Source organism: Osmerus mordax, chromosome 9 (genome assembly GCF_038355195.1).
Source record: "Osmerus mordax isolate fOsmMor3 chromosome 9, fOsmMor3.pri, whole genome shotgun sequence".
NCBI classification, from domain to species: Eukaryota; Metazoa; Chordata; class Actinopteri; order Osmeriformes; family Osmeridae; genus Osmerus; species Osmerus mordax.
The window spans coordinates 2,573,529-2,590,154 of NC_090058.1; the positions used below are offsets into that span (position 1 = coordinate 2,573,529).

The following is a 16,626-nucleotide window of genomic DNA, read 5'->3' on the forward strand; positions in this document are numbered from 1 at the left end:
CCAAGGGATTTAGATCAGAAGGTTTCTGTAAATCTCCCGGCCATAATAATATGAATGCTGATGTGAATGGTCTGGAGCCAAAGACAGAGATTCAACATTTTCTATTTATTTAAAAATAAATGTAATTGTTCATCATTATTCCTATGTATTTTCTATTTATAAAAACGTCAATTCTCATGTCAATATTTACAAGTTTGATACATTTTCTGATAACATCTCATCAAGAGTCGGAGCTCCCCTCTCAAAAGTGATTAAATGTCACATAAAATGTTACATGCTTCATTTTCAATTTCACTTTGCTATGTCTCAAATGACTAAAAGGAAATGAACGTATTGAAACAAACTGTGTATACGTTACCTAGTTAAGTGCTTCAGAGTTGTATGATACTGTTTTAAAAAAAGAAATGTCACTATCATCACAGTTCTCTTAATTATTGATGATGCTCCTAACCTAATTCAACGTGCGTGATGATTTTTCAGATGAAGCCAAAAACGCTGAAAATAGAGGGTTGCACAGTGGGCTTGGTCGGTATAGGTTTGACCACGACGTGCGTGTGGTTGGGTCTGTGTGGCGTGTCAGGTGTGTCCGTTTCCTCAGCGACTTTCCCCCAGAGTCCCATAGCCGAATGGGGAAGCACAAGGTGGCTCTGGAACACGTGATGTCCTGGGTACTGAAAAGGGCAGCAATTGCACAAACTCACGTTGTGTGAAAGGATGTCCAGTGGTTCTTTATCCACCGAGCCACGTCTCTGGGAGAAAACGACCTTCTCGTGAACGCTAATCCTCTTCTCTATCTCGCTTGGCCCTGACTTGACAGGACTCCTTTTCCATCCACACTGCGGCGGGTCAACGTTGGTTTGCCCTAACCTGGGTTCTTCCCAGAAGGATGCCGGGAGTTGACGTTTTCTCATGGGCACGTGCTCTTGTTTTGCATTATCACTTTCAGCTGCAGAATTCACAGCAATCTTTATATTCTCATCGCAGAGCGCATCAGAAGTCTCGTTTCCAACGTGCTTCATGCCGCGATGTGAAGTCCCCATGGGATAGGAACTGGCCTTGCCGTTTCCGTACTCGGTGGATCTGTGCGGGTGGCATTTTGGCATCCGAGAGTATTTCTGGGAGAACCGCTTCAGCTGTTTCTGCAGGTATTTTCTGTGGTCCACGGAGCGTCTGCACGGGGCGGATTTATCCAGGGCCGCTTTAATATCACTAGAGGCCAAGTTCACAAAGTTCAGCAACGTTTTTACTTCACTGTCTGGGTTTGCCATGTCGTATCAACCAATTTGAACCAGTTAACCCATGCTACCGAATCCGACGATGCAAGATGTGAATCGCCTCGTCTTGATGATAATCTATAGATGAAGAGACATGGAAACAAATTCTATGTATTGCCCTTTGTGGGGTCAGATTGCATACATAACTCACATACTCACACAGACATACACTACAATGAGGAGATCTTTGAAAATATCACAAAGGACTTACCATGTCCTCTGTTTGAGACAATCATTCCACACTCTCTCCAAGATGTGCACTGAGCACTTCAACAAGCTGAATGAATATAAACTCCATGTAGTTATGGGGTTTCCCTTGAACCAATCAGCGACCCCAGGCCCTCACAATGCACCCCAATCAGCTTCCAAGCGCCCCGGTATCGAATTCTTAACCATTGCAAATTGTTGTCATGGAGATCCTCCAAGAAAAGCGGCTAATGGATGCGATATTTTTTTAGCAGTGGGTTGTGCAGGTCGTCTGCGAGCGCTCATGGAACATCAAGTTCTCACCATGTCTGAAATTGTCCCATTGCTGTGTTTGAATTTTATAAAGAGTCTGGTGGAATACACGTGCATTCTTCATCACTGAGAGCTGGTTTCAGACTGAGGTGCTTTGTTTTGATCTAACCCCCCAAGAGTGATGTCAGATGTAGGACTTGGTGAGGAGGGGGGATCTTAGGAGCACATATCCATGGAAAGGGGGCTTGAACGCTCAAGAATCTTGTCTTTCTGTTTGCCCCCTCAATCGAGCGACACAAAAGCTGAATTACTCATTCAAACCTCGCGGGACAAAGGGAAAGGAGCTGGATAGCACTCCTGCATTTGTAGTCAAACATTTAGAGACTTAAATCGAGTCGTCATGAAGGAGAAAGAGTTGGACAAAGCCCATAGAATTGCCATCAGCAAACATTTTCCTGTGTCATATTAGTGGGGTCTCCATGGCTCCTTCTGGCCCGCGGACAATAGCACAAGTTTGCACACTCGAATACTGTCACCCTGCCAACGGCAACAAGAGCCAAAAACAGGACAATCCCCGGAGAAAGCATGGACTCCGCAGGGAAGGTTGCAGGGTGGGGGGTGGGGGGGTGGGGGGGGGGGGGAACTTGTGAAATGCTAATTGAGCTCCATCCTCTTATTAAAGAAAAGGAGTACCTATCGTTCCATTGAACCACCTACTCATGGCAGCAGTGTGGCATGAGATGTGAGGAAACTGCTTGTCTGGTAAGTAACCTACACCACATGCCTACAACCACAATACCGCTTCGCTGCCCTGAGCCTGGGAGCCATGACCACAGTGGCGCTGTTTAAGCGCACGCGTAGGCTATAGGAATTATTCCGATATATTAACTCCTAACGCAAGCTTCAATATTTGCGCGCAAGCCGCGTTGCAAGAATGCGGCATATTCAGTTGTTCTTGTAAAACGAATGCAGTCACCTGAAATATAATGTGTGTTAATATTGTCCATCAGTGCCCTAAATGGCTTCATCTTATAATACTGAATCATCATGGATGTCTGCTTTGACTCGACCAGCTCTTGAGACGGGGAGAGGGGTACGGGGGGGCATCTCTCACCCTCCTCTCACCAGCCAGCCACTGTAGAGGCGGCGGGACCCCATTATCCTCTTCCCTTTTTCTTCATTCACCTCTCTGTTCATCTCAAAAGGCCAATTAACAATGGTGCACCCCTCCCCAGGCCTGTTGCCCTACTCCTGTGCTTTTGAAGTGACAGAGAGAGAGGGAGAGAGGGAGAGAGAGAGAGGGGCAGAGAGAGGGTGGGAGAGAGAGAGAGAGAGAGAGAGAGAGAGAGAGAAGGAGAGAGAGAGAGGGGCAGAGAGAGAGAGGGGCAGAGAGAGGGTGGGAGAGAGAGAGGAAGCAGAGTGGCACCAATAAATCCGACTACACACCCTTGTCATCATGCCAGTTTGAGTAAGATAGATGGGGGGCGAAGTTTGTCAACCATTTTAGATTGATGTGAAAGTCTTAAGAGATTCTTAGATTGCCACCACACGGCAATATAGCCAGTTTTACGTTAGACTCAAATCGAGTAAAAAATAGGAATAGGAATCCCATTTTGTCGTTAAAATAATCACATTTGAATGATGTGTTCTGTACAGTGAACATCGTGAAGGGCAGCATCTCCTGGGAAAAACTACAGGGGCAGCAGTAAAGTGAAGTGTAAAACCAGTTGGTATACCAGTAACGTTTTCATGCAAGGAGCATGGTGCTTGTTGTTATTGTCAGACATACACAAGTTCCCATTGCACTGTCCTCTGTACTTTTATAGTGGTTGAGTGTGTATTCAAGGGAGTCAGGTGGCTGAGCGGTTAGGGAATCGGGCTAGTAATCCGAAGGTTGCTAGTTCGATTCCATGTCATGCCAACTGACGTTGTGTCCTTGGGCAAGGCACTTCACCCTACTTGCCTCGGGGGAATGTCCCTGTACTTACTGTAAGTCGCTCTGGATAAGAGCGTCTGCTAAATGACTAAATGTAAATGTATTCAGTGTTGACTGTGCATGACCCAATCTTGCCCTCTGGCCCAGAGCCCTAGTCCCACTATCGGTATCATGCTGTCGTCCCTTTGCATCTTGATTCCTGAAGTAGACCCATTTCACTAACTCAAAACAGCACTCTAACAGCTTTCTGCAAACACGAAACAGCAAATCCATTTTGAAAACACAATGTTACCTGTTTGTTCTCAGTTGTAGATGACATCTTCAGTAATTCCAGAGTTGCCACACATTGGAGAGGAATAGCATAGTTTGAGTTACCAGTGTGTCCCACTAGATGGCAATGTAATCCTGAAGTAAGACTTGAGACCCAACAATTCAACAGGGGACCACAGCAGAATACACATAGACCTGATATTTTGTTGAATTCCACAGAATTTGAGTGACTATACGATAAATTCCAGTTTCACCTGAAACCTTATTGGCTATGAAAGGTGGCTCGGAAGCTTAAAAATACACAGGAACTTTTAAACTGCACTGCTGTAATCCTATAACGATCACTCTGGCCCGTAAACAATCTTGCTGTGAATGCTGTTCGGTGTGTTGTTAAAAGCCCGTGGAGGACGTCGTTGTGGCAGATGTTTCGGGCTCGCAGGAATGGAGTGGAGTAGGCAGAACCGGATCTGAGTGATGCTGAGCTTCCTCTTTGTCAGTTAATCGATACGGGGAAGAGGATTGAGCGGCAGCAACCCCACAATGCTCTGAGTAACTACAACAACACAACACTCACATGCTGTTCAGACTCTCCTGCAACATGGGGTACAGACACATGCAATGCATACATGTGCAAGTCCAAAAAAAAACGCTTGAATATTTTGACCAATTCAATTAGTCATACTAATAACCTCTGGGTAAAATGCTTGACTGTACAGATACTTAATATAAAACAACATCACTAAAACGTGCATTAGCTACGTTCTAAACAAGCAATATTTGGGGGGAAATGTTCTGAACTGATGCTCGTTTACTTTCATGAAACAAGCAACATTTCTAAATGCCAGGTCTTGTGTACAATGTATCTCTCATGTCAAAATAGGCTGATAGCTCGGTTATTTAAGCCACAAGTCAGATCTTTCAAATGCCAACTCCTCCCTCTGGCTACTTCTCTCTAATGAGCCTTGGACTTGCTTGTAAAATCTTCTGAGGGTTATCAATGAAAAACTTACATGTGAAGAGGTTGATTAAATGTAATCCTTTAAAAAAACAATGTGGAGTTTACCTGAAGGGCTGACAAATTGTGTAACCCTCTAAATAGTTTCAGCAGCAGACCATTGTGTAACGACATTTTGGTTCATTTATTTTTGGGAATGTAACCAGTGTTCTTCCTCTGGTATAAACCTGGTTCTGATGCAACTCCTTAGGCAGGCAACTCTGTACAAGGTATAGGTGTCATCATCATAACTAACCGTTAAACATGAAAGTCAGAACAAATATAATGTTTTGGTAAAAGCCTAGACTTGTCTAAACCGAATTGTATTCTCTCCAAAAAATGACATATTTGGCATACCACCATGGTTTCAATATATATATTTTTTTTTTCAGACCATCACCATTTCAGACTTAAATGTTATCAGCCTCTTGTTAAGAGGGACTATAGTGTAAGTGTACAGTAGCTAAATGATTTTCTCTCTGTCTCTCCCTGACTCAAGTACTTGACTTTCATTCGGTCTATCAAGCGTCATCTAAATCGCACGCGCATCGTGCCCGGAGCTTTAAACAGCACCAGTCCGCGCCGTAAAACGTAGGGCTTCTCCATAGAAATAGCCTTTGAAAATTGAATTTTCTTGCGTAATGAACATTTTGACTTACGTGTCTTGATAATCACTCGTTTGTTAAACTTTATTCTACAACAGATTTTCAGTTTCTGGAATACTATATGCAACATCAAGTGCCGTGTACTTCCTAGATGCGCGATGGTGCGATGCTCTCTGCTCAATTTGTAGCCCGCAGTCTTTTGGTTTTGAAGAGATGCATCAGTTTAAACCTTGTCTCTTTCCTCCGGACCTGCACATTTGTGTACATAATGCTTCACTAAGTTAAGGATGTATCGTGAGTTTTCAGTTATTTCGGAGAGTTCTGTCGACAAATATTTTTGAAGATATTTCTCAGCAAATGCTTCAACTTCGATGGCTTGAGTATTTTGCACTCATGTATTTAGCCGAGGAGGGATGTAAGGTATGGGCCGTCTACCGCCCTCACATCACATGGAGTAACGGCAGACCAAGCGCGGCGATTCGGGTTGAGGTTTAAGCAGCAGAAACAACTTTCGAGAAATGCATCATCGAGATTACCAGGCCATTTTTTGTTGTTGCCTGTCCTATGCCATCGATAACAGAATTTCAGTATGATTGTGGCATAAACTATTGCTGGAGACCCTTGTCACAATTGCCGCCGAATTGGATACGGTGGATGATAATTTCCCAAACGGTCCAATCCTATGTGTACTGTGTTAGTTTGTTCGATACGCTGCCTAGTGTCTTCGAGAAAAGCGCAGGAGGAATGCTGGTCCAACATCTACTGCCATTTACTCTAAGTTTATGGCCTCTACTTTTCGGTCATTGCCTTCTCTCGCAGGTTTTACTCTCATGCCAGGTAAGAAGGCTATTGTGTACATGCGCGCCACTTACAATTTTACGCATGAAGAGGTAGGCCTATTAAGCAAATGTAAGTGGAGTTCATGGGTGGTTTTCATAGACAAATGTCGGGTATTAATTCATGTGAGCAAAACTTTATGAAATGTTGGGTCAAACAATTATCAAATATTTACACAGTACATAGTCCAATCACGCCCAACACCTTTAGGTATACCGGTGAGTTGGTCCCAAAACATTAAGGCGAGATGGCAGTGTAACGTCAGCTCTGGAAAGTTTATGACGGTTTTCTGAACCGCTTTCATTTCAAATCCATAACTTACGTGACATTCATATGACTACTGGTAGTGCATGCTATCACCACGCAGTGAGCCAGCATGCTGATGATGAGTAGGATACAATACTCCAACTTCTGTCTCTACTTCCTACAGAGCTGCCGTACAGGCGCGAAACGTTGCCAAGGTTCATGTGTAATGTGATCTGCTCGAGTTTCTAAGTCCACCCACACACAATCCTCAGGGCAGCCTACTGCCCACTCTGTTGGTGGGTGGTTTCTCTCTGGCCGTAGACGTGATACTATTCTGCATGTCTACAAAGGCAGCTGCTGTAGAAGCAACACAGCAGAGATGAGAAGGAACCGTGGCACTCCCAGGAAACCCACAGCAACACAAACTATGATGCTGTTGGCTGAAGCGCTAGCATAGATGGTGCATCGCATCTCTGAGCACTGATGTAGTGCTCGGCCACGTCCAGTTCATTAAAATTCCAGTCTCTCTTCTCCATTTCAGTATAGAGGACTGCTCGTCAAGGCTGACATTTAAGACTGAAAAAATAAATACGGAGAAATTATGCAGACTGTACGCTTGTTTTGGGATCATTAGAGCTTCACTTTGGATAAATATCGACTCTTCCACAGACAATAATGAATTTCTCTCTCTCTCTCCATCTCTCTCTCCATCAGGGTGAACTCCAGAGGTCATGCTTGCAGTCGGCAGCAGAGGAAGTCAGCCACCATTGCCAGTTGGCATGCCAGTGTAGAGGCTACCCTCCCTTCCCCCCTCCCCCTCCTCCCCCGCCTCCCCCACGACTAATGGTGGCCACAGGTAACATCCCAGCTCATTTATCTCTCTCCCCCGTCTCACTCACAGCACAATCTCCTGTCTTCATCTGCTTGGTTACACTCACTCACTCCTGAATCACAGAGACACGTCCTGGTCACACTGGGTTGGAGCCCCAAATAGAGGACAGCTCAAATAACAGTCTCAAATACTGCCAAATAATTGTAGTGAAAAGGATGTGTTCCGTTGTTATCTCACGCTTCATTACACTAGAGCCATACCTGGGGAGAATCCTCTAACGGGACGTTTATGGGAAGACTGCTGGGTATGTTTTGATCCCGAAAAAAAATATTTTTTTCCGAGCTGACTTGGAGAGTGTGATAGAGGCAGCAGGATGCCGACAGCTGAACACATTTTTATGCTTGGCCTGACCTTGGGGAGTTCCTGGTTGCCTGTGAAAGCGCTGCCTACTGGGCTGCCAGGATCTGTGGTTGTGTTTCCCCTGGAGGACCCCCCTGATTAAAACAGCGATGAATTCATTAAATTAGGTTTTGATACAGATAAGGGGCTAATGAACTGGCCCAGTAGTACCGTCTGTGTAGTGATGTTAAGCCGAGGGCAATGTGTATGTGCTTGTTTGTGAGTGTGTGTGTGTGTGTGTGTGAGTGTGTGTGAGAAGGTATCAGTGTCTGCTACCTCCTAGTTGCTTGTGGTTTCCATGGTTGAAATCGTATCTTCTTGAAGGATAGAAAAACCAAACATTAATTGACGTTGGTATCTCAGTAGCACCATTATAGAAGAAAAATCAGTTTGATCTGTTTTACTCCTGAAAATGATATTGTACGTACAGCATGTTATACCGTATGTTGTCCCGAGCACTTAAAGGTTCCTGGTGTAAGATTACCGTTTTGTGTCTGGTTCACAATGGTGATCGACAAAAACTCAAGACTCCAGCTAGTGGAAAATCTGGAATGAGTGCTGGTGCACTCATTCCAGGTTATTACTGAGACTTTTCTAGAACCAGTCATCCAGAATCCTTCATAAGGACGAGTACTTCATCAACAAAAACCCAACAGACAGCAGTGGAAAGGTCTCAATCAATCAGCTTCAACGATTTTCTGTGTTAGTTAATTTATATGGGCCTCTTTTTCTCTGGACTCACTGTGTGGACACATGCGTAGTTATAGACCTCCTCATCACTGTTGTCAAGGTCACTGCATGGAAACTGATACTAAACTCGGAAAGGAGGCTAATTTGGTCTTTTAAGGGAGAAATGTATACTGGCAAGAGCAAGGCTTAAACCTGGCTTCACTGAGATGCTTAGAAGCCTTAACAAACTATGACAAATAATGACCAAGAGAACCTGAAACTTTAAACTCTTTACTGTTGGTGAAAACTCATTTTAAGAGGGAGAAGAGCTAAAGCACATCAAATATTCCCCAGTGACAAGTGCACATTGTAATTCTTTCTCACAGTAAAGCCAGTTTATTTTGATGTTTGCCAGAACTGTCAGCCCTGATTCTACTTACCACCATGCTTTTTTAAGTAGCTATAAATATGCATAGTTTGCATGGTAAAGTAGGACAAAAAGTGAGTCCACAAATATACCAACAGTTTGAGAAAATGAGGGAAATTGGCACTGTTGAGTAAGAGTCTGTCCTCTAAAAATAGCTCAGAAGACCCTTCAAACGAAAGAGCTTCATCACAATGAAGTCGATCCTTACCCCGGAGAGAATAAATCCTACAGCCATTGACAATGTGCCGGATTAAAACGGAAGTTGGCTGAGAGAAAGAGGAGGGAGAGGGGCGTCCGAGATCCGTAGTGACTTGTTGTGTGACGTGCCGGGGTAGAATCCTGCCTCGTCATTCACTCCGAAGGAATCTGCTCCGTTACACTCCTCAGCGTTACCACGGCGTTTGTGTTGCCATGGAGTAAAGTAAAAGGCCTTCGCCCCTCCAATTCAGAACTAGCCTGCTCTTCAAATACTCCTCATCCTGTTTCATCACTTCATTTCCACGTTGCTGGACAATAGTAGACCTAGTTGTAGGATCTCACCTGGACATCAATAGGATGACAGAGTAGCAAGCGAGTAACACCAAATCAGGTAAACTGGTCTTTTGAATGTTTAAAGTCCACAATCAGTGGTCTTAAACTGCAGGTATAAAGTGGTTGCCAGCTGCAAATTGTGAAGGTGTCATTCGGTTTGGACACAGAATACCAGCGCAAAGAAGTTTGGACTTTAAATAATTCATGGAACAGGGTTAGATATCCGTCAACCTTGAACTTCAGAACAGGGGGAAAAGGTGAACGCTTTAATCTTAGTAGAAAAGCACATCCAAGTTTCATGATATTGCCATGCATAATGAGATGGTTGGGAATCAATGCATATTTAATTGGAGCTCTTGGCACATTGATTTACAACATGGGCTTTGCACTGGATAAGTAATGGGATTTCATCACGCTGTCATTACTGGCTGTCTGTCTAAGATGAGGTTATGTAATATATAGGCTAAACTCGGCTGGGGCAGTTTGCATGATGAACTTATCACTGTGATATGATGTCTGATGGGATTTCCTTTGTTTCTTTCTTCCTTCTTTCCTTCCTATCATCTCTCTCCCTCTATCTTCCCCTGTCTGTCTCTCGCTCGGTTTTTCCCTCTATCTTCCTCTCTCCCTCTATCTTTGTCTTTCTCTCTCTCTCTCTCTCTCTCTCTCTCTCTCTCTGTTTGGTCTATCTCTCTCTCTGTCTCTCTTTCTCTATCTGCTCTCTCTCTCTCTCTCTCTCTCTCTCTCTCTCTCTCTCTCTCTCTCTCTGTCTTTCTCTCTCTCTCTCTCTCTCTGTCTCTCTGACAGTGGTGGACCCCGTGGCTCCCTTGTTGAGGCCGTGGTGGATGGAGATGGAGATGGCGCTGTTGGGAACAGTCGGCTGTGCCTCTGTTGTTCTCCTCCTCTCAGCCGTGATCATCTGCTACAAGGCTATTAAGAGGTAGGCCAGAGCCTGCTGCTTCTGAAGGTGTTCTCCACGGCACACAGCCTGCTCTGCTCAGGCACACGTCACACGTCACTCACACAGCAACCGTGACCTCACCGGGTCACACAGAGGTCAGGTGCCAGGACTGGGACACTTGGGTCACAGCAAAGATTCATTACAGGTGGATGTCATTCAGAGACATATCATGGCAGGCACAGTGTCTACTAACCCAGTAGTGTAGCGATTTGATTGAACCGGCATGTGTAACCAATGATCCACTTGCTGTTGTTTCAGTAGGAAATGCTGGATCTTCTTTGTTCTGTTTGTCATTGTAGACTCCGTTTTAGTTAATAATGTATAAGTATAATGGTGGGAGCATTTTAGCATTGGCAGCAGGGATTATTGTAAAGTGAAGACAGGATAGGTTACCAGAGGAAGACAACAACCGTGTCGTCGTGGCGATGTGAACCTTCCCTTCTCTATCTTGATGGAGGAGATGTTTGGGGGGTTTGGCTTGCAGCACTGCCCAAGCCCAGATCCCTGTCTGACATCCAGCACAGTGTGCTACTCACGCATTCAGAAACACACATGCACACACATAACATAGATCCTATACACTGACTGACATAACACACACGCAACCGTGTCAGCCAACATACACATAAGGTACTGAAACACATTTTCACATGTAAATACACACAGGAGACATCTGGAGAAATTTAGTAGCTCTGTTATAGTAATTTAAATATGACTGGAATGAAAATGGACAACACAGTGGTGGTCTACACTCTCCACAGTGCCTTTAGGACCTGTGATCAGAGTCACTCAGAGCAGTGAGGGCACTGTTGGGACACATTGAGGCCCTTCCAGTTTGTCAGCGACTGTGACAGGAAAACAGCTTGATTCAGTTGTTCTTCAATCAAATCCTCCAGTTTATGTAGAGGGAATTAGCTCTATTATAGTAATTTTATTCATGAAACGATGAAAATGCGTGCTAAATATGTCTTCCCTCTGTAGAATCCTGTTTCTCATATTTTTTGTGTGTGTGTTATTTTATTTTTTTCAAACAACAAATAGGCAAAGTCAGGCAGCGGAAGCAATGGGTGGCTGGGTTAGGAATTCATTATGGCAATTCTCCAGTCCCTTTAGTAGCCAAGGGGCACATTTATTTAATGCAGCCGTGGTAGGAATACAGGCCCTCTGTAGCCCCTAACCCAAGTCATTATTTATGAATTAATTTGCGCAGTCATTCAGTCGCAGGCCACATCTTTTATACATGCACGCAGGTCATGTCCTCGTGGTCTGACAGGATTGGGCTCTGGGACTGCAGACTGTGTGCCAAGCTAGTCTTTCCTCTGAAGGAGACGAACACACCAGGCCAGTTAGACAGCCCTCATTACAGATGCATCCTTCCTGAGACAATAGAAAACTGGAGTGAGAAAACTGAAGGAATTAAATTTGAAACCAAAAAGTCACCAGCTCTCTAATCATACGTCTTCTTGGAGACAGAAAGTGTGACAAGACAGATATATATGTTGTCTACTAAAGCTGGGGGCAGGCAATAATTGGGTGTCTTAGTCAATAACAATGTGAGAAAGGGTTTGTCAGGGAGAAAAACAGAGGCAGTTATATATAGCCCTTCCAGCCCCTCAGTGCTCAGGGCTATCCCGATGAAAATGAGCTGGAGTAGGGCCAAGACCCTGGCAGCACAGACACAAGATCAGCAAGCTTGGTCTCTCTCCCTGGCCACCACTGGCTGGGCCTGCACACATTTAGCTTTTTGTTTTTTTTATAATCTTCCTCCGCCAGTCTTCTGTCAGGCAAAGCGGTTGGTACAAACCCGCTCCTCTCCGTGTGATTTGGTTCAGTCCTGAAGCACAAGGGGGAGTGCAGGAGGACTCATACAGACTGTGTGTGTCAGCATCGTGCTGTCCAAATCAGGCACGATGCCGCATGCCAGTCAGCATCGCACGAAGCCCAAATAACTCCCTAAGGGAGTCAGGTTGCTGAGCGGTTAAGGAATCGGGCTCGTAATCTGAAGGTTGCCAGTTAGATTCCCGGCCGTTCCAAATGACGTTGTGTCCTTGGGCAAGGCACTTCACCCTACTTGCCTCGGGGGAATGTCCCTGTACTTACTGTAAGTCGCTCTACATAAGAGCAGCTGCTAAATGTAAATACCCTGACACTACTCAACACGAAGAGAGGCCGCTGTACTTGTTTTGTCCTCTCCTTGGTAAATTTACAAAAAGATTCTGCAGTTTTTCTTTAAATAATTATGCTATTTAAAAGTGTAAGGATTATGGATTTTCTGGGACTCTACCTAGGCATCCCGTGTATTCTTTGAGCGGTTGCATATTCCTCTTTCCAGATGGTTAGAGGCAGTGTAAACAGACCGACACATGCCCCCAACTCAACATTCACCGTTCCCCAAACTTCAAACAAGGATGTGTGCTGCGATAGCACAGCTTTGATATAAAATATTAATCTGACCTGTGAAGTGTTGTGTAGCCACCTGCCACGTGTCAACAACAGCCTGGCATCTATTATGGAAAGCCTGAGTCGAGGCAGGTGAGGGGTCCAAACGGTCTGCTCTGCATGCTGGCCCGGAAAAACACTGCATATTCCAGGGAGCACAGGTTTGTGGTTTGGAACGCTTTAGCGTGTGTCCGTGTAGCGTTTATCTCCGGTAGAAACGTGCTGGCTGGACGCTTATCCGCTCTTGACCGTTAGCTAGCTGGCTATTTGCAATCTAAAATACTATTCTCAATTATTTGGGGCAATCTTAACCTATTAGTTAATCATTAACGGACGTTTTCAACGCCCTGACTGTTGAGTGTCTCGCTAGCTGAAATGGAGAGACAATGAAGCCTTTCTCAAAAGTTTTGAGATTCTCAACTAGCGGCTGCACAAAAGTGGCGGAGCGCTCAGAAAAAAAGACGCTGGGTGCAACGCTTTTTCTCTAGGCGGACACACTCTCTCCTCATCGGGAGTAATTAAAAGCTGGCGCTCAGAAGAAAGAAAAAACACGCCCTAATGTTTTTTAATTCTTCTGGTCAACACGCAAGAGCGTGTTATTGCCCCATGATAGGATTCAGGAGCACGGAAATCTGTTCTGCAGACACAGAAACATTATGAATGAATACTGATCATATTAACAGATGGTCATTCCCTCTGAGGAGATGCTAATTAACTAAATGAGGAGCGCTATCTGGGTCCTCCTGTGAAGAAGGTATTGCACCATCCTTCAGGGAGAGGCCCGGTATTTCCCAACACCTCCAAGTGCGCGCACACACACGCACACACACACGCACGCACACACACGCACACACACACGCACACCAGTAGATCATCTTTACATTTACATTTTAGTCATTTAGCAGACGCTCTGATCAAGGACACAACGTCAGTTGGCATGACCGGGAATCGAACTGGCAACCTTCGGATTACTAGCCCGACTCCCTCACCGCTCAGCCACCTGACTCCCAGCAGGATGTGCTTCATCCCCAGGGCTAGGTAGTATCCTGTCCCAGGCTGTCACATTTCCCAGAAGAAGAAGAGTTCAGCATCTGTCCAAGATGGCCGACACCTGGTAGGCCAGCTCCACTGAGCTCGCCTGAAGTCTAGTAGAGGACTTTCCCATAGATGTTTCATCAGAGCTTGTGTAATAGCAGAGGGGCACTGACGTCACCATCCCCAAGCTAAACTTCAACATTGTCTGAAATCCATACAGCTGTCGTTCTCTATCAGCAAGTCAGCTGACGTCCATGACATAACTGTGCCATGAACCTTGCATCAACGTGCAGCAATGTGACAATTTAATAAATATCACATCAGCAAAGACAGCTTCCTCCCAAAGGAAACTTAAGGTAAAAGTCTTGTTTCAGACTGAGAATGACTGTGCCCATCACGTCAAGACAGGCATAACGTACCTTTCAGAGGAGAGGGAAAGAGACACCGAGCTAAGATGTAGCTTAAGGCTTCTCCGTGCTACGGAAGGGCCTGGTACAGTATTGAGCAGGACAATGACTGTCCTGACTGTATTCAAATCTGTCTCTGTCTTATGTAAGCCTGGGCAGGGAGCCACAGCCTGGGAGGGTTGGCCCAGAAGACACACTACACTGGACAAACATAATAACCATAAGAGCACTGAGCGGTAATGAAAAGGACTGCTTTGAATGATACTGCTCTTCATCGACCAATAACAGCAATAGGATGGTGTGTTTCAGCTTGTTTGCACCAGAAAAGTGCTGGAAAAAAGGGTAAAGGACTACTGGGAAAAACAGGGAATTTTGGTTGTACATCTGCAGAGGAATGTTGGTTTGGTACCGCAGTAGTTGTTTTCCCTGTCTTTGCTACGGCACACATACAGAATCTCATCACCGCTGAAGAAGATGACATCTGACATCAGCACATGCTGTTTTAAATGCCACGTCCTTCATGCGCTGGCTTGATATATTTTCCTCTCTCCTTTATAGATCTGAGAGAGAAGTGACCTTTTAATGTTCAGCTTATTAGAAAGAATAGCTGGGAATAGTGTAACCATCCACAGCAGCCCGCGAAATCAATCCGTCCCAAAGGTTAACAGCCACATGCTTTCATATAATGACACAGGCCTAAACTTAAAGTAAACAGACCATGAAAATATCGGCGTTGACGTGTCATGCAGCGGGCCACATCTGTGACGATTGATTTTTTCTCTTCTTCCAGGAAACCGTTACGGAAGGAGGAAAACGGGACAAGTCGAGGGGAGTACGCCATGAGCATACGCAACACGAAGACGACCCTGGGGCCCAACAACACCGTGGTGTAAACAGAGAGCAGAGAGTGCAGGACATCGCTGAGACCGCCTGCACCCCTAAACGGTCCCACAAACAGTCCTCTCTCTGTCTCTGACCCGACCAGGGGTCAACCCATCACTTGTTCTCTTCTCCTGGCCTGGAGAACATCTGTGGAGGAGGAGGAGTCGTAAAACCGGAGAGACAATAAATAGATTGATAGATCTATAAGTAGAGTTGAAGGAGCTGCAAACTCCACATGACCTGAGGTACTGGACATCCTGTTCTTAGGAGGAAGTGGTGTTCGGGGGGGGGGGGGGGGAGGCAGGAGCAGCAGTGTGCAGGTCTGTTCATCTCCTGACCTCCTAGAACAGTGTCTATTCAGCACCTGGAGACGTGAAAGGAGCTGATTACATAAGTGCATGCAGTTATTATGGAGAATGCAACGTCATTTAAAAAAAAAATCCTCAATGTCCATCTGTCATGTTTTTATTTTGGACGCTGGCTTTCTGGAAGAGGCGTTGGCACTGGCTTCAGTTGGGCATGGGATGGTTGATGGCTTTTCATCTGTCTATGCAATTCAAAGTCCAGGTTACACCGCTAATTGACTCAAAGGCATAGACATACAGTCCACAGATTCCTGGCCACGTTTTGTTCTAGCTACTGGAACCAACGTTGGAAGACTGACATGTGACCTGACATTTGTCATCCTTGTCCATTTACTCGTCTATTTATTTATTCAATTTTGTGGGACACATGTTGACTACTATTTTTACATGATTTAACGGGTTCATTTTGTTATTGTCATGGGTCTGCCTCTTAGGTGGATTATTTATGAATCCTGTCAGCTTGTCAAACGCTGGGGCAGGAGTCGTCCAAAATGTCGAGTTGAAAAGAGAGGGAACATTAGTCGTCTGGCTCATCCTCTCTCCGTTCCTCTGCAAAATCAGCCACAAAGTCGAGTGTCTGGGAGGGGTGTTTGTGAACGCGCGTTTTCCAGTCGTCATTTCAGTACAGTACAGCTTCTTTTCCCTCAGAACTTTGATCTCAGCCGAACGCCCCCTGGAAGTCAGATCAACACGATCTTCCACCAGGGGAGATGGACAGCAGGACGCTCAGATGCCACGCTCTGATGTCATTTCATAGTCGTAATTTGGCCCCCGTCCACCCCAGCCCATCGCTATAGAAACAAGGCACATGAGCCGAAGACAGACGGTCTGATTGGTGGAGGGTGTGAGGCTTAAGCGTGAGATCAGGTTGCAGAGGGGACAGCTTTACAGGGATGTTCCCTGCAGCCAAAAGCACCTTCCATCGCCCTGGGATTCAACACAGCATAGTGGATTTATCCCTTGTGTTATCTTCGGGTCATTCTGACCCATCAGTCATTGTGACCCACCGTCGTATTGCGACAAATTTACCTCATACAAAAACAAAGTGAAGCATTTTC

General features: G+C 45.3%; 2 protein-coding genes across 2 annotated transcripts; one reads left to right on the forward strand and one right to left on the reverse strand.

The window, feature by feature from the left end:
* Window positions 1–110: 110 nt before the first annotated feature.
* On the reverse strand, window positions 111–1,505 carry LOC136948990 (protein FAM181A-like). The gene is made up of 2 exons (XM_067243165.1): window positions 1,486–1,505; window positions 111–1,352 (listed from the first exon to the last, which is right to left on the reverse strand). The coding sequence occupies exon 2, from the start codon at window positions 1,266–1,268 to the stop codon at window positions 477–479; it is 792 nt and encodes a 263-aa protein (XP_067099266.1). The 5' UTR covers window positions 1,269–1,352; window positions 1,486–1,505; the 3' UTR covers window positions 111–476.
* A 4,525-nt stretch (window positions 1,506–6,030) lies between these two features.
* Window positions 6,031–15,214, forward strand: LOC136949542 (proline-rich membrane anchor 1-like). The gene is made up of 4 exons (XM_067243866.1): window positions 6,031–6,375; window positions 7,336–7,477; window positions 10,287–10,419; window positions 15,112–15,214. Exons 1-4 carry the CDS (start codon window positions 6,103–6,105, stop codon window positions 15,212–15,214), a joined length of 651 nt encoding a protein of 216 aa, XP_067099967.1. The 5' UTR covers window positions 6,031–6,102.
* Window positions 15,215–16,626: the final 1,412 nt, after the last annotated feature.

Bases quoted from the DNA above. Each gene is read 5' to 3' on its own strand.
- LOC136948990 (XM_067243165.1), bottom strand. From the start codon at position 1,268: ATGGCAAACCCAGACAGTGAAGTAAAAACGTTGCTGAACTTTGTGAAC.
- LOC136949542 (XM_067243866.1), top strand. From the start codon at position 6,103: ATGCCATCGATAACAGAATTTCAGTATGATTGTGGCATAAACTATTGC. The intron at 6,376-7,335 runs GTAAGAAGGCTA...TCTCTCCATCAG, and splicing joins AGGTTTTACTCTCATGCCAG to GGTGAACTCCAGAGGTCATG. The intron at 7,478-10,286 runs GTAACATCCCAG...TCTCTCTGACAG, and splicing joins ACGACTAATGGTGGCCACAG to TGGTGGACCCCGTGGCTCCC.